The sequence below is a fragment of the Capricornis sumatraensis genome, chromosome 1 (genome assembly GCF_032405125.1).
Source record: "Capricornis sumatraensis isolate serow.1 chromosome 1, serow.2, whole genome shotgun sequence".
NCBI classification, from domain to species: domain Eukaryota; kingdom Metazoa; phylum Chordata; class Mammalia; order Artiodactyla; family Bovidae; genus Capricornis; species Capricornis sumatraensis.
Genome location: NC_091069.1, coordinates 176419423 through 176438370, shown reverse-complemented (window position 1 = coordinate 176438370; position 18948 = coordinate 176419423). Strand labels below are relative to the sequence as shown.

Genomic DNA, 18948 nt, shown 5'->3' with positions numbered 1-18948 from the left:
CTGCACCACACAACATGTGGGACCTTAGATCCCTGACCAGGAATCAAACCCCTGCTCCCTGCAGTGGAAGCACAGAGTCTCACCCACTGGACCATGAGAGAAGTCCCTTGGTTTTGTTTTTGATGGGTAAGGGCCGCCCTGGTGGTGCAGTGGTTGAGAATCTGCCTGCCAGTCCAGGAGGCACAGGACACTTGGCTTGGATCCCTGGATCGGCCAGATCCCTTGGAGCAGGAAATTGCAACCCACTGCAGTATTCTTGCCTGGAGAATTCCATGGACAGAGGAGCCTGGTGGTTTATAGTCTGTGTGGTCTCAGAAGTGTCAGACACTGGTGAGCACTTACACACACACACACGCATGCACACATTCACCTCGTTACAAGCAGCTTAGAATATTCACGTCCTATCTCTGTCAGAGCAAATGAGAATATGTTCTCTGGGTAGATAGTCTAGGATACAAAGAAGAGCGCCCAGAAGGAGTGAACTATTCATGCCTAGCTATGGAAGAGTGAAGGGAAGGGGGAAGGCTGGGAGAGGAAGACAGGAGCTCTCTGGTGAAGTCATCCTCATGAAAATATGTGAACAGGGAGCAAGTTTCTTAACATTTATGTGAGTTTTAACATTAAAAATGCTTCAATTTCTTACAGTCAAATAAGCTTGCTCTAGAAATATAGCCTGTTTTACCCTGTTCTCCTAACCACCTAGCCCAGTTTTGGGTATGTGTAACCTAATTTGAGAATTAAAGGCTTATAGGAACATAGTTTTACATCCCCAAAAAGCAATGCCATATTGGAAAGTTTTAAAAAACTTCATCCATACCTCTATTAATAAGTATAAATAGCTCTGTGTCTGGACCGTCCCACCTACTCAGTATGATTGAATGTTTTAAAATATTTTACTTGATTATAAAAATAATGTATTAAAATTGAAAAATGTGAAACAGTAAAGGAAGCAAATTAAATCAACCATAATTCTTCTGTCCAGTGATAACCACAGTTATAACTTTGTGTACTTTTGTTGTAAAATATATGTACAGCATATATGCCTGTGCATATATTTTACACACTATATAAAATTCTGTAACCTGCAATTTTAGGCTCTTGATAAGTGTTTCCCCATGTTAAAAACTCATAAACATTTTATTTATTTATTTATTTTTATTTTACCTTACAGTACTGTGTTGGTTTTGCCATACATTGACATGAATCCACCACGGGTGTACATGAGTTCCCAATCCTGAATCCTCTTCCCATCCCTCTTCCCATATCATCTCTCTGGGTTATCCCAGTGCACCAGCCCCAAGCATCCTGTATCCGGTATCAAACCTAGACTGGCGATTCATTTCTTACATGATAGTATACATGTTTAAATGCCTAACTCATAAACATTTTAACTGGTGAATACTATTCTATATTAGTTATTCATTTTCTTAATTTCATTTGTTTAGTTTGTTTTTCTTTCTTTCCTTTTCACTTCCTCTTTTTTCCAATTTATATTTTTTACTATTGTACATAGTGCTACAGTGGACATATTTGCATATTATGTTTGTCTACATTTCTGTTGTCTGTCAGGATACCTAGAAGTGAAATTCTTAGGCCAAGGAGCATTAACATTTTTAAGACTCTTTAGCAGAAAGGCGAGAGTCTCCCTTGACTGTATACTTTTTGGTATAGATTAAGATAGTTGCATTTAGAATTTGTTTTATCTGGGATTTATTTCAGTATACAGGCTGTGAATTTAAATTTTTTCTTTTTTCTTTTCTTTTTGCAAGTTTCTCAGTTGTCTTGTGCTTTTGTAGGAAAATTTTACTTTTTGTCTTCTTATTGCTTAATTCATTCAACAGAGATGTAGTGAACACCTGTTTATATCCCAGACTATGCACTGGGTGCTGCAAGGGCTGCTAGGATGAGTAAGAAGCAGTGCTGCTCTGTGGAATATCTTTACAGCAGAAGGAGGTACATGTGTTGCAATCATTCCCATCTGTTGTCAGTGGCTTTTTCCTCAACTAAGAAGGTGGCTCCCTCCGTTCATGCTATTTATATTATCAAGGGATTGAACCAAAGCTCAGCCTTTTTGGAGGACAGTTTTTACCTAGTAGAAAGTAGGAATATTGAACTGTGGCTGACTGGCACCTTCTTCACTACAGCTTGCATACACTTCTGCCTATAATTAAGTGTCCTAAAGTACCTGATGCTGGTTCCTCTACCTGGGCTCTGGAGCCCACCTCTCCCTCATTTCCATCTCTCTTCTGAGTTGTGAGCCTTTTCTGTTTACTGTACCCTACCCATCAGGCACTTTGAACTATCCCTGCCTTAAGCCCACATTGCCTTAACCACTTTTCTTTCTCCCAGTGTTTCTTCAGTTCATTGCCAGCTAGCTCTGCCTTCATCATTACACTGAATTATTATCTCTTGGTTGTTAATTTTTTTTTTTTTTGGTCATGCATCGTGGCTTATGGGATCCTAGTCCCCTTATCAGGGATTGAACCCAGGCCCACACAAGAGAAAGCACTGATTCCCAACCACTGGACCACCAGTGGATTCCCTTGGTTGTTGAATCTAATAGAAATTTCTCAATCTTCATTTTCCTTTACTCCTCAAATAGTATTAACATTCTTGACCAAATACTTACTTGAAATACTCCTGGTTTTTGTCTTACTATTCAGCCACTTCTTATCTCCTCTCTGTATTCCTCTTGCCTATAAAACTTTTCTCTAGGGTTCTCTCTTAGAATCTGTCCCTTCTCTTGTCATTAAAAAAATTATTTATTTTTAATTGAAGGATGATTACAATATTGTGTTGGTTTCTGCCATACTTCAACATGGATCAGCCATAGGTTTATATATCTCCCCTCTCTCCTGAGCCTCCCTTCCACCTACTACCCCTTGTCATTTGTGTAATTCCTAGGTGATTTACCCTCATGGTTTCAAATACCAGTTATATGCTTATGTGCTGATTACCACCAAAATCTGTGTGTTCAATCCAAATCATACTACCTTATTGGGTCTCTCCTTGTGTTATGTCTCACAGGTCCCTTAAAATCACCATGGTAATTTGGAACAAATCCAAAACTTCTGTTATGATCCCCAGTTCAGTGAAGGTGTTCATATCTACACAGTTGTGCCAGCTGGAAATCTGGGTTTTTGCCTTTGTCCCTTCTGTCTTACTCTTACTCTCACTCTCATTCCACATCTGACAAGTCCTGTCACTTCAACCTAATCACCATTGAATCCTATGTCTTTGTTTAATGAATACTGTATCTTTAACAAGCTATCCTTTTCATTTGTATGACAGCTAAAAACAGAGTCGCTGTGGGTCATTGTCGTTTTCTTCAAGAAGATGTTTTTCTTATATTTGGTAATGAATTTGGGATGGAGAGGTATAGCCTTTTTTATTTCCCTATCCTTTTCAGTAGATTTTCAGAGTGCTTTATATTTAGAAGGTACTGAACAATTGTGTTGAACTGAAATAAAAGGATTTGAAACTGTTTAAAAAGTAGCTTAATTGAGAAGCTTCTGCATGTTTTCCTTAGTCTTCCCTGGTGGCTCAGAGGATAAAGTGTCTGCCTGCAATGCAGGAGACCCGGGTTCGATCCCTGGGTTGAGAAGATCCCCTGGAGAAGGAGATGGCAACCCACTCCAGTATTCTTGCCTGGAGAATCCCATGGACAGAGGAGCCTGGCGGGCTACAGTCCACGGGGTTGCAAAGAGTCGGACACGACTGAGCGACTTCACTTTCACATGTTTTCCTTAAGTCTGATGAAGAAGAATTAAAAAATATGTGTTATAATAATGGAGAATTAGAAATTGAAACAGTCATTATTAAGCTACTTGGGAGGTGACAAACAGCAAATTAAATAGAATAATGCTGCTTGACAGTTCAGTTCATCAGCTGTGTTTAGAGATTATCAGCTTCTAGCTTGATTTCAATAAAATGTTAACAAGATCAGAATGTACCCAGTTTGAGTGGTGGAGTTGCTGAAGGACAGAAGAAATTACCTTTTTTATTGCTTATTTTTCAGTGTGTTAATCTTTTGAACCATCATCTCTACTTCATAGGAAAAATATTAGTATGCTATAATCAAATATGTGGTATATTCCCACTTTAACAACTAGGTTTTATTCATATTAACAGGTAAATCTTCAGTTACATTCACATATTTTAATTGGGAGCAAACCATGAGTGTTAGAGGTACTACATAACTCAATTACAAGGAAGTGGAAGAAAGAGTGAACAAAGGACGTTCACTCACAGAGCTTTTTATATGGGCCACCAGATGGCACAGTGGTTCCACATCAGCTGGTTGCACTGCCGAGAGAAGGGGAAGGATGAGAAGGACAGTGTCACCAGCTGTTCAGGGATGGGATGTTCTTAAGTCGGTTCTTTGTAACCTCAGATGTCTGTTTTCTGTGGTAAAAGCAGGCCAGCAGCTTAAATTGCATGTTTGAATTTGTTTCTTTTGAAGTTGGCTTTATGCTACTATCAAATGAACCGTGTCAGTATCCCTATTGTGATTTTTGTGAGAAGGTTAACTTTTTAGATACAAGAATCAAAAATACTAAAAAACATTAAAAATTGAACATAAAACGTTACTATGCAGTATGAAGATAAACTTTTGTTGTTTAGTGAAAAATGCTACTGAAATTATACTCTAAAAACTTCATTGATATTCATTAAATGACTAATACAAATAACTTACGACCCAAATAAGGAATACCTTTAATAATATGAGGGACTGAACAAAGGTAAGGAACATGAGCCCTCATTGCTTTGAAATGAAGAGTTTTGTTTTTCTTAGTTGTTGATAGTTTATTTGAAGTTTTAAGACAGATTTTCTGCACAGTTCATATATCCATTTGAAGAATATAGGTAGTCCTAGAACCAGAGGAAGTGAACTATAATTGAATTGTAATGTTTTTATTACATACTAATAGCTATGAAATGATTCTTATTTAGTAATGAAAGCTTGGTGTAGAGAACCTAGATTAAAGTGGAAAATAAAAAATGGTGAATTATGGACTATCTGGGTACTTTAGGGAAATATTTAATTCTGGTTGTGTGACACTTTAGTCCTCTTGTGGGTTGATACAGGATGTAATTAAATAAATATTGAGGTTATAAAGCCATAAGAATAAGCAAAGAATAAGGTTTTTAAAAATTTGAATATAATTGTCATGTAACATTACTTTTAGGTGTTCGGTGATTTTTTTATATGTTGCAAAATGATCACAAGTCTAGTTAACATCTATCACACTTTTTTTTCCTTATGATGGGAACTTTTAAGATCTATACTTAGCAACTTTCAAATGTACAATATAGTAGTATTAATTATAGTCACCATGCTATAAATAACATCCCTAGGACTTACTTATTTTATAACTTCAAGTTTGTGTCTTTTGATCACTTTCACCCATTTTGTTCATCTGTCACTTCTGGCAGCCACTAATCTCTTCTATCTATGAGTTTGGGTTTTTTTTTTTTGTTGTTGGGGGTCATAACTAGATTCCATATATAAGTGAAGGAATAAGTTTTGAGGATGAGGACTATTCAAGACAGTTAAGCTATATGTGAAATATCAAAAACAGACAAGGAACTTTTTGTGAAATTATTTTGGGGCAGAGTCCAGGGACGTTGGGACTCCTGTGGCCCCAGAAAGCTGTTTGAAGCCTGGGAAAAATTTGAGAACCAGACTAGAGGAGTATCTCTCTGACTTTTCAAGTACCAGTGTAACTGAAAGAAGTACCTTTGTTGTGACCTAAGGGTGCTAATAGATTGAGTTTCAGAGAAGAATCCTTCCTCTAGATATGGGCTTTAGAAAACACTGAAATGAGAATTCAAATGGTACTGTCAGTTTTAACATGACAGAGTATATATATAATTATCATAACTTTTGGTTGGCATTTTACCTTCTTGAGATTACTGACCTTATAAAACCAAAAGGGCTTGAGCATTTTCATTTAATGTTAGTGAAAAAACAGTGTTTTTTGCTAATCTTGGATTGGAAGAAAAATATAGAAAAAAAATTTTTTTTGAACTGGGATCAGTTCTTTACTTTCAGATTTGATCTTTATTTCCAAGCACTCTGAAGAAATGAGGTTAGAAAGGCACCCAACACTGAGTTTATTCCTGAGGCATCCTTCCATTTCATCTCCAATAATAACAACACCTAGACCCTTATGGTCATTTTGTTGTGTGTTTACACAGGAGAGTGTCTTTATCTTCATCTCTTTTCATTTGTCATTCAGATCAATCTACATCTTTTAAAAATTCTGTTCTGTTGGTTGTGTCAGCTCTCTCTTGATTTCACTTTTGATGTCCATGTTTTAAAGGTTGTCAGTTGTCTGATACTTTCCATTTCCTAAATGGTGGTTAGCTGAACTTTTACCAAATAAGTTCTGCAATTCAGGAATAGTAGAGAAAATAAATGTTTAATATTAGTTGCATTTTATAGTGTAAAGTTAAAACTTTAGAGGATTTTAAAAGGAATTCGTAATGTAAATTATAAAATAAAAAATGAAGCCTTTATGTCAAAAAGATATATCAATGTAGTTGTAGCTTTGATATCTTTTCATAAGTATAGGGAAGTTTAAAATATTGGAAAAGAAGTAGTGAGATCTGCATTTTCTAGGAACCACTATAACAGAATATATCTATTAAATAGAAAAGGGGGGGCAGAAGTAAAGGAACTCAGTAGTAGTAAGGCTAATGATACGGGTTCCAAATAAATCTTTCCAGTGGCAAGATTTGCGTTGAGCACTTTGCCTCATGCCTGTCTGGGATCGGGGAGTGGGAGTGACGTGTCACAGACATGGAAAACAGGATCTTCATTTTGGAAGCCCAAAGATTCAGAGACATAATGTGTCCCACCAGAGTGAGGAAGCACTATTCAGCCTAGAGATTTTTTTTTAGTTTATTCTGGAACCATAAAACTGGGTTGTGTTTGTTTAGTATTAAATTAGGTTATTAAATGCTTTTATTTATATTTATAGTATATTTGTTTCATATTTATGTAATTTTACACTTATGATTTTATGTTTGAAATACCCAATAATTTATGGGTGATTACACTTGCTTTGAAGAATTCTGATAAAATACATAGTCTTATGGATATGAAATATGGGGGATTAAATAAATAGCTCTATTTGTTAACCTATGAATTTTACTTCTGAAGTAAGTTTGAGACATTTATAGAAAAAAGTATGTCTCTACAGCTATTTTCTCAACTGTACAGTTAACTTCCTGGAATTTCTTCTAATTTTCACTGATTTTGGCACTTTCTGATCTTTTTGAAACAGTGACCACATGGAAAATGTGTACGGCTACCTAATGAAGTACACCAACCTTGTCACTGGGTGGCAGTACAGGTAAGTGTGATTATTCTGTCTGGGCATGATGATTTTATAATCTGATGTTACATGACTGGGAAACATGTTTTCTATAAATCTGATGACTTTCTTTTTCTATTTTTAGGGGGTAAGAGGAATTAACATTGTCCAAATTGCAGCCTCCAAATACGTCAGAAGTTACTGTTAAGATTAGTATCATGTATCAATTCGCCTTGGGCTTCTTATGTGTACTTCCAGTGGTTAGGCTTTTAGGGTGGTTTAGAGACAGCAAAGAGATTTGTGTTAGGTGCCTGTTGAGGGTTCTTGCTTCTTTAGCTGTTGAGGATTCTTAAACTCTTCTGGGACCTTGAAAAGTTTAAATAACCAACCTGAGGTCAAACAAGCAGTCAAGAAGTAGCACAGCCAACTATCTTAAATACTTTGTGGAATTGATACTTGTGGGGCAGGGGACTAAACTTTTATTCTTTTATTGTGGTAAAATATAACATAAAATTTACCATTTTAAACATTTTTTGGTATGCAGTTCAGTGTTGTTAAATACATTGACATTTTTGTGCAATCATCACCCCCATTCATCTCAGAACTCTTTGCATCTTCTCAGACTAAAAGTGTACCCATTAAACAATAATTTTACATTTTCCTCTCCCCCTGAGTCCTTAAGCAACCACTCTTCTACTCTCTCTCTCTATGAATTTGACTGCTCTAGGTACCTTATATAAGTGGAATCATATAATATTTGTCCTTTTGTGGTTGGTTTATTTCATTTAGTGTAATGTTCTCAAAAGTTCATCCATGTAGTGTGTGTCAGAATTCTCTACCTTTCGAGGCCTGAAAAACAGTCCCTTGTAAGTATATACCACATTTTGTTTATCCAGTTATCAATCAGTGGACATTTGGGTTGCTTCCATCTTTTGGCTGTTGTGAATAATGCTGCTGTGAGTGTTGGTGTACACAATATCAGAGTCACTGCTCGCGTTCTTGTGTGTGTATACCCTGAATTGAAATTGCTGAATCACATTGTAATTCTGTGTTTAATTTTGGGGGAAATCTCCATACTGTTTTCCATAGCAGCTGCACAGTTTTACATTCCCACCAGCAGTATACAAGGATTCCAGTTTCTCTACATCTTCTCAACACTTACTTTCTGTTGTTTCTATGTGTGTGTATAATAGCCATCTTAATGGGTATTGACTGTTATCTCATTGTGGTTTTTTAAAACTATTTTTAAAAGTGATAAAGCTAGAATCTGAACCCAAATAGTTCTGACTTAAAGTTGGTATTTTCATTATAAATACTGCTTCTTATTCATATGTCATTTGGAGATCTCTGATTTTGGTTATGGTGGAATAATAAGGTGATTCTGCCTTTCTACCTTAAACAATTAGAAAGTGGTACATAGTGTATGAGGGAATGTTTTTCAGAATTCAAAAAATAGTTGAAGCATTGTAATGAACATGTGATTGCTTAAAAGAGAAGGCAGTTTGGGATATGTTTAATTTGAAGTAACAGTAGGGCTTTCACATAAGAGTGATATGCTAGAAGTTGGAGGTCATATGAGAGGTCAAAGCTGGATATGAAATTATAGAAGACAATCATTCCTGTTAAAGTGAAAAGGGTAGTTCTCTGAGGTTCTCACCCTTTATTTTTTTTAAGAAAGAACAAAGTCAGGGGAGCCTTTTCATTTTGCATTTTATCACCTTAGTGTTTATGTAATTTTTGAAAGCTTATATATTTAAATGAAATATAAAATATTTTGTAAAATTTTTACGTCACTTTCCTTTATCACGTTTTTTTGTTCTCTTTTTAAAAAGGGAAATAAGTTAACTTTTCTTCCCATGACATTCAACGAATTTCATTCATGTTATATTATTGAATATTACTGAGAAAATCTCAGAAGTGGAACGGAGTAGGAAAGCTCCAAAGTATACCCAAGCATATAAGATTTAGTATATGTTAAACATGGCATTTCAGGTCAGTGGTGACTTGAGGCCATGGGAAGAATGGGCCTGTTTGTATCCTTGTGTGGGGGAGCATACTAAAAAGATCCATTGGCCACTGCTTGCCCAGGAAGTTAGCTAAGAGATCCAAGCAAAGTTCTAGCATAGGGAAGGGCACTGCTTCTGCCCTGGCGATTCTTCTAGCTGTCCTAGTGGGCCAATTTTAGCAGCAAAGGAAGTGTGGGAATGAAGACAACCCATCCCCATTTGCCACTGAGAACACAACCTTTTTTCCGTTTGTCCCATCAGAGAGGTCTCAGGTTGTCAACTGGTTTACTGCAAGCTCGTTTTCCCTTTTCTACCAGACTGCCTGGAGGCTTGTGACACAGCAGCGATATCCTTGGCTTCCAGCATGAATTGCAAATGGAATGATAAAAGAGGAACAGAAAGGTTCAGTTCAGTTCAGTTCAGTTGCTCAGTTGTGTCTGACTCCTTGCGACCCCATAAACCCCAGACGCCAGGCCTCCCTGTCCATCACCAACTCCCGGAGTTTACTCAAACTCGTGTCCATTGAGTCGGTGATGCCATCCAACCATCTCATCATCTGTCGTCCCCTTCTCCTGCTACCCTCAATCTTTCCCAACGTCAGGGTCTTTTCAAATGAGTCAGCTGTTCGCATCAGGTGGCCCAAATACTGGAATTTCAGCTTTAACATTAGTCCTTCCAGTGAACACCCAGGACTGATAGGATGGACTGGTTGGATCTCTTTGCAGTCCAAGGGACTCTCAAGCGTCTTCTCCAACACCACAATTAAAAAGCATCAATTCTTCTGCGCTCAGCCCTCTTTATAGTCCAACTCTCACATCTATATGTGACCACTGAAAAAACCATAGCCTTGACTAGATGGACCTTTGTTGGCAAAGTAATGGCTCTGCTTTTTAATACGCTGTCTAGGTTGGTCATAACTTTCCTTCCAAGAGTAAGTGTCTTTTAATTTCATGGCTGCAATCACCATCTGCAGTGATTTTGGAGCCTCCCAAAATAAAGTCAGCCACTGTTTCGGCATCTCTTTGGCATGAAGTGATGGGGCTGGATGCCGTGATCTTAGTTTTCTGAATGTTGAGCTTTAAGCCAGCTTTTCCACTCTCCCCTTTCACTTTCATCACAAGCTCTTTAGTTCTTCACTTTCTGCCATAAGGGTGGTGTCATCTGCATATCTGAGGTAATTGGTATTTCTCCCGGCAATTTTGATTCCAGCTTGTGCTTCATCAGTGTTTGTTATGATGTACTCTGCATATAAGTTAAATAAGCAGGATGACAGTATACAGCCTTGACATACCCCATTTCCTATTTGGAACCAGTCTGTTGTTCCATGTCCAGTTCTAAATGTTGCTTCCTGACATGCATACAGGTTTCTCAAGAGGCAGGTCAGGTGGTCTGGTATTCCCATCTCTTTCAGAATTTTCCACAGTTTATGGTGATCCACACAGTCAAAGGCTTTGGGATAGTCAATAAAGCAGAAATAGATGTTTTTCTGGAACTCTCTTGCATTTTTGATGGTCCAGCTGCTGCTGCTAAGTCGCTTCAGTCATGTCCGACTCTGTGCGACCCCATAGGCGGCAGCCCACCAGGCTCCCCCGTCCCTGGGATTCTCCAAGCAAGAATACTGGAGTGGATTGCCATTTCCTTCTCCAATGCATGAAAGTGGAAAGTGAAAGTGAAGTCACTCAGTTGTGTCCGACTCTTAGCAACCCCATGGACTGCAGCATACCAGACTCCTCTGTCCATGGGATTTTTCAGGCAAGAGTACTGGAGGGGGGTGCCATTGCCTTCTCCCAATGGTCTAGTGGATGTTGACAATTTGATCTCTGGTTCCTCTGCCTTTTATACAACCAGCTTGAACACTTGGAAGTTCATGGTTCATGTATTGCTGAAGCCTGGCTTGGAGAATTTTGAGCATTGCTGTACTAGCATGTGAGATGAGTGCAATTGTGTGGTAGTTTCAACATTCTTTGGGATTGGAATGAAAACTGACCTTTTCCAGTCCTGTGGCCACTGCTGAGTTTTCCAAATTTGCTGACATATTGAGTGCAGCACTTTCACAGCATCATCTTTCGGGATTTGAAATAGCTCAACTGGAATTCCATCACCTCCACTAGCTTTGTTCGTAGTGATGCTTCCTAAGGCCCACTTGACTTCCCATTACAGGATGTCTGGCTCTAGGTGAGTGATCACATCATCGTGATTATCTGGCTCATGAAGATCTTTTTTGTATAGTTCTGTGTATACTTTTCACCTCTTCTTAGTATCTTTTGCTTCTGTTAGGTCCATACCATTTCTGTCCTTTATTGAGCACATCTTTGCATGAAATGTTCCCTTGGTATCTCTAATTTTCTTGAAGAGATCTCTAGTCTTTATCATTCTGCTGTTTTCCTCTATTTCTTTGCATTGATCACTGAGGAAGGCTTTCATATCTCTCCTTGCGATTCTTTGGAACTCTATATTCAAATGGGTGTATCTTTCCTTTTCTCCTTTGTTTTTCATTTCTCTTCTTTTCACAGCTATTTGTAAGGCCTCCTCAGGCAGCCATTTTGCTTTTTTGCATTTCTTTTTCTTGGGGATGGTTTTGATCCCTGTCTCCTGTACAATGTCATGAGCCTCCGTCCATAGTTCATCAGGCACTCTGTCGATCAGATCTAGTCCCTTAGATCTATTTCTCACTTCCACTGTATAATCATAAGGGATTTGATTTAGGTCATGACTGAATGGTCTAGTGGTTTCCCCCGCTTTCTTCAATTTAAGTCTGAATTTGGCAATAAGGAGTTCATGATCTGAGCCACAGTCAGCTCCCGGTCTTGTTTTTGTCGACTGTATAGAGCTTCTCCATCTTTGGCTGCAAAGAATATAATCAGTCTGATTTTGGTGTCAATGATAACCGAATTATCATCATCTGGTGATGTCCATGTGTAGAGTCTTCTCTTGTGTTGTTGGAAGAGGGTGTTTGCTATGACCAGTGCGTTCTCTTGGCAAAACTCTATTATCCTTTGCCCTTCTTCTTTCTGTACTCCAAGGCCAAATTTGCCTATTACTCCAGGTATTTCTTGACTTCCTACTTTTGCATTCCAGTCCCCTTTAATGAAAAGGACATCTATTTTGGATGTTAGTTCTAAAAGTTCTTACAGGTCTTCATAGAACCTGTCAACTTCAGCTTCTTCAGTGATACTGGTCGGGGCATACATAGACTTGGATTACCGTGATATTGAATGGTTTGCCTTGGAAATGAAGAGATATCATTCTGTCGTTTTTGAGATTGCATCCAAGTACTGCATTTTGGACTTTTTTGTTTACTATGAGGGCTACTCCATTTCTCTAAGGGATTCCTGCCCACTGTAGTATATATAATGGTCATCTGAGTTAAATTCACCCATTCCAGTCCTTAGTCACTGATTTCTAGAATGTCAGTGTTCACTCTTGACATCTCCTGTTTGACCACCTCCAATTTGCCTTGATTCACGGACCTAAAATTCTAGGTTCCTATGTAATATTTCTCTTTACAGCATCAGATTTTGCTTTTATCACCAGTCACATCCACAACTGGGTGTTGTTTTTGCTTTGGCTCCTTCAGTCTTTCTGGAGGATTAGTCATTTTCTCAAACTTGCAGTCTTTATTATTTTGAAATTGCACAAAATAAATAATTATTTAATTTTTCTTTTTAACAATGTGGTGACTTTTCAGCATATAAAGAAAGATGCTGAATCTTAAGCCTTTTATTCTGTTTCTTTAACTTCTAGGTTAGACCAGCTTGCTAAGAATACTATAATCAAGAGTCTAGTCCCCTTCTGGGCAAAATAGCTCTCAGTTTCCTTACTATGTGTATTGTCTCTCCATCTCCAATCTGCACATCTTGTACATCTCCAGAGAAAGGGTGAAGGAAGAACATTTGGGTTAATTTGTGTCTTTCATCATACACGAATTGTATGTGCATTATTGGTGCCACTGGGTCCATAGCATCATCTTGGTATTAGGTAATCAGTTATTGACTCAATTCTGTCATTTTACCAGTTCCTCCTCGGTATTACTTTTGTATATCTAGGTGCGTGCTTCCCATGTTGTAGATTTGTGGTAATGCTTTTGGAATAAGAAATACATGTTCCCAGTAACTTGAGATTTCTAACATTGTTCTCTAAATTTTCTTTGAATTGACTTGACCAGTCTTTTTTCTTTGTTTGGAATAATTGGGCTTATTGCTTAGACTAGTAGAAAGAGGTTTCTTTATTTATTTCCTTCATTCATTCCTTTCCTTATTTTTTGTTTGTCCATTTGTTCAGATTCTTTACTGTCTGAACTACCAGGGAAGCCCCTTTAAAAGTCACAAGCATGCTAAAGATGAATGAGAAAAACAATAGTCTTGCTTTCCCAGCTCCCTTTTCAGGTAGCTGCTTTCAGCTTCTCTTATTTGCTTCTCATTTACCCCAAGGCACATATTAATCTAATTAACAAAGATCAAACACAAAGAACAAATATTAAAAGCAGCAAGGGAAAAACAACAAATAACACACAGGGGGATTCCCATAAGGCTAAGACCTGATCTTTCAATAGAAACTCGTCAGGCCAGGAGGGAATGACAGGACATACTTAAAGTGATGAAAGAAAATAACCTACAGCCCAGATTACTGTACACAGCAAGGATCTCATTCAAATATGAAGGGGAAATCAAAAGCTTTACAGACAAGCAAAAGCTGAGGGAATTCAGCACCACCAAACCAGCTCTCCACAAATGCTAAAGGATCTTCTCTAAACAGGAAACACAAAAAGAGTGTATAAACTCAAACCCAAAACAATAAAGTAAATGGCAACGGGATCATATTTATCAATAATCACCTTAAATGTAAATGGGTTGAATGCCCCAACCAAAAGACAAAGACTGGCTGAATGGATACAAAAACAAGACTCCTATATATGTTGTCTACAAGAGACCCACCTCAAAACAAGGGACATATACAGACTGAAACTGAAGGGCTGGAAGAAGATACTCCACGCAAATAGAGACCAAAAGAAAGCAGGAGTAGCAGTACTCATATCAGATAAAATAGACTTTAAAACAAAGGCTGTGAAAAGAGACAAGGCCACTACATAATGATCAAAGGATCAATCCAAGAAGAAGATACAACAATTATAAATATATATGCACCCAACATAGGAGCACCGCAATATGTAAGACAAATGTTAACAAGTATGAAAGGGGAAATTAACAATAACACAATAATAGTGGGAGACTTTAATATCCCAGTCACACCTATGGCTAGATCCACTAAACAGAAAATTAACAAGGAAACACAAACTTTAAATGATACAATAGACCAGTTAGACCTAATTGATACCTATAGGACATTTCACCCCAAAACAATGAATTTCACCTTTTTCTCAAGTGCACACGGAACCTTCTCCAGGATAGATCACATCCTGGGCCATAAATCTAGCCTTGGTAAATTCAAAAAAATTGAAATCATTCCAAGCATCTTTTCTGACCATAATGCAGTAAGATTAGATCTCAATTACAGGAGAAAAACTATTAAAAATTCCAACATATGGAGGCTGAACAACACGCTGCTGAATAACCAACAAATCACAGATGAAATCAAAAAAGAAATCAAAATATGCATAGAAATGAATGAAAATGAAAACACAACAACCCAAAACCCGTGTGACACTGTAAAAGCAGTTCTAAGGGGAAGGTTCATAGCAATACAGGCATACCTCAAGAAACAAGAAAAAAGTCAAATAAATAATCTAATTCTACACCTAAAGCAAGTAGAAAAGGAAGAAATGAAGAACCCCACGGTTAGTAGAAGGAAAGAAATCTTAAAAATTAGGACAGAAATAAATGCAAAAGAAACAAAAGAGACCATAGCAAAAATCAACAAAGCCAAAACCTGGTTCTTTGAAAGGATAAATAAAATTGACAAACCATTAGCCAGACTCATCAAGAAACAAAGGGAGAAAAATCAAATCAATAAAATCAGAAATGAAAATGGAGAGATCACAACAGACAACACAGAAATACAAAGGATCATAAAAGACTACTATCAGCAATTATATGCCAATAAAATGGACAACTTGGAAGAAATGGACAAATTCTTAGAAAAGTACAACTTTCCAAAACTGAACCAGGAAGAAATAGAAAATCTTAACAGACCTATCACAAGCACAGAAATTGAAAGTGTAATCAGAAATCTTCCAGCAAACAAAAGCCCAGTCCAGATGGCTTCACAGCTGAATTCTACCAAAAATTTAGAGAAGAGCTAACACCTATCCTACTCAAACTCTTCCAGAAAATTGCAGAGGAAGGTAAACTTCCAAACTCATTCTATGAAGCCACCATCACCCTAATACCAAAACCTGACAAAGATGCCACAAAAAAAGAAAAGTACAGGCCAATATCACTGATGAAGATAGATGCAAAAATCCTTAACAAAATTCTAGCAATCAGAATCCAACAACACATTAAAAATATCATACACCACGACCAAGTGGGCTTTATCCCAGGGATGCAAGGATTCTTCAATACCTGCAAATCATCAATGTAATACACCACGTTAACAAATTGAAAAATAAAAGCCATATGATTATCTCAATAGATACAGAGAAAGCCTTTGACAAAATTCAACATCCATTTATGATAAAAACTCTCCAGAAAGCAGGAATAGAAGGAACATACCTCAACATAATAAAAGCTATATATGACAAACCCACAGCAAACATTATCCTCAGTGGTGAAAAATTGAAAGCATTTCCCCTAAAGTCAGGAACAAGACAAGGGTGCCCACTTTCACCATACTATTCAACATAGTTCTGGAAGTTTTGGCCACAGCAGTCAGAGCAGAAAAAGAAATAAAAGGAATCCAAACTGGAAAAGAAGAAGTAAAACTCTCACTGTTTTCAGATGACATGATCCTCTACATAGAAAACCCTAAAGACTCCACCAGAAAATTACTAGAGCTAATCAATGAATATAGTAAATTTGCAGGATATAAAATCAACACACAGAAATCCCTTGCATTCCTATACACTAATAATGAGAAAATAGAGAAATTAAGGAAACAATTCCATTCACCATTGCAACGAAAAGAATAAAATACTTAGGACTATATCTACGTAAAGAAACAAAAGACCTATATATAGAAAACTATAAAACACTGATGAAAGAAATCAAAGAGGACACTAATAGATGGAGAAATATACCATGTTCATGGATCGGAAGACTCAATATAGTAAAAATGAGTATACTACCCAAAGCAATCTACAGATTCAATGCAATCCCTATCAAGCTACCAGCGGTATTTTTCACAGAGCTAGAACAAATAATTACACAATTTATATGAAAATACAAAAAACCTCGAATAGCCAAAGCAATCTTGAGAAAGAAGAATGGAACTGGAGGAATCAACTTGCCTGACTTCAGGCTCTACTACAAAGCCACAGTCATCAAGACAGTATGGTACTGGCACAAAGACAGAACTATAGATCAATGGAAAAAATAGAAAGCCCACAGATAAATTCACACACCTCTGGACACCTTATCTTTGACAAAGGAGGCAAGAATATACAACGGATTAAAGACACATTTCTTTAACAAGTGGTGCTGGGAAAACTGGTCAACCACTTGTAAAAGAATGAAGCTAGAATACTTTGTAACACCATACACAAAAATAAAATCAAAGTGGATTAAAGATCTAAACATAAGACCAGAAACTATAAAACTCCTAGAGGAGAACATAGGCAAAACACTCACTGACATAAATCAGAGCAGGATCCTCTATGACTCACCTCCCAGAATATTGGAAATAAAAGCAAAAATAAACAAATGGGACCTAATTAAAATTAAAAGCTTCTGCACAACAAAGGAAACTATAAGCAAGGTGAAAAGACAGCCTTCAGAATGGGAGAAAATAATAGCAAATGAAGCAACTGACAAAGAATTAATCTCAAAAATATGCAAGCAACTCCTGCAGCTCAATTCCAGAAAAATAAACAACCCAATCAAAAAATGGCCCAAAGAACTAAACAGACATTTCTCCAAAAAAGACATATAGATGGCTAACAAACACATGAAAAGATGCTCAACATCACTCATTATCAGAGAAATGCGAATCAAAACCACAGTGAGGTACCATTTCACGCCAGTCAGAATGGCTGCGATCCAAAAGTCTACAAGCAATAAATGCTGGAGAGGGTGTGGAGAAAAGGGAACCCTCTTACACTGTTGGTGGGAATGCAAACTAGTACAGCCACTACAGAGAACAGTGTGGAGATTCCTTAAAAAACTGGAAATAGAACTCCCATATGACCCAGCAATCCCACTGCTGGGCATACACACCAAGGGAACCAGAATTGAAAGAGACACGTGTACCCCAATGTTCATCGCAGCACTGTTTATAATAGCCAGGACTTGAAAGCAACCTAGATGTCCATCAGCAGATGAATGGATAAGAAAGCTGTGGTACATATACACAATGCAGTATTACTCAGCCATTAAAAAGAATACATTTGAATCAGTTCTAATGAGATGGATGAAACTGGAGCCTATTATACAGAGTGAAGCAAGCCAGAAAGAAAAACACCAATAGAGTATACTAACACATATATATGGAATTTAGAAAGATGGTAACAATAACCCTGTATGTGATACAGCAAAAGAGACACAGATGTATAGAACAGTCTTTTGGACTCTGTGGGAGAGGGTGAGGGTGGGATGATTTGGGAGAATGGCATTAAAACATGTATAATATTTATAAGAAACAAATCGCCAGTCCAGGTTTGATGCGTGATACAGGATGCTCGGGGCTGGTGCACTGGGATTACCCAGAGGGATGGTATGGGGAGGGATGTGGGAGGGGGGTTCAGGATGGGGAACACATGTGTACCTGTGGTGGATTCATGTTGATGCATGGCAAAACCAATAAGATATTGTAAAGTAATTAGCCTCCAATTAAAATAAATTTTAAAAAATTAAGATAAAAAAAGTTACAAGCATGCTAAAGATGAATGAGAAAAACAATAGTCTTGCTTTCCCAGCTCCCTTTTCAGGTAGCTGCTTTCAATTTCTCTTATTTGCTTCTCATTATTTCTTTTTCTTTCCCTTAATAAAAGGCCCATTACATTCTCTCCCTGTTTGGTGTGATTGATATAGTTGCCATGTTGCTTAAGACAGTATCTTCTAGGAACTTGAACTGGATCAAATTGTCTGACTGGATGTATTATAGAATACATTAACATGTAGAATAGCAAATTGCTCTAAACTCCAAAATTAATTTTTTGTAAAAGAAACTTTTTAGATTTTTTTCCTAAAGAACTATTGTACTACTTAAATTGGAATCCAAATTAATATATTTCCCAAAGTAGTTAATCTAAAACCAAATCAGGACATCAAATTATTTTCCAACGTGTATCATTATTTCATCATTTAGTTTCAAGTTCCTTATGGTTCTGCATCTCCAGTTGCAGCCTTTTCATTTTTAAACAGGATAAGTAATCTTTAGTTGTGACCTATTTAATAATGTGTTTCCAGAGTCTTGCTACTTTGGCATTATTCATATTGTTTATTTCACTGGTTAAATCTTAAATCATACTCATTTCTTACCTAGCATTTGTTAATCCCAGAGCTCAT

The 18948-nt window shown here is 37.2% G+C and overlaps 1 protein-coding gene across 1 annotated transcript in view; it reads left to right on the top strand.

Moving 5' to 3' along the window:
• Positions 1–18948, top strand: part of OSBPL11 (oxysterol binding protein like 11) — a 97449-nt gene that overhangs the window by 21703 nt on the left and 56798 nt on the right. Inside the window, exon 2 of the mRNA XM_068974210.1 lies at positions 7293–7361. Coding sequence (XP_068830311.1) covers positions 7293–7361 — 69 coding nt within the window. The remainder of the gene's footprint in view (positions 1–7292; positions 7362–18948) is intronic.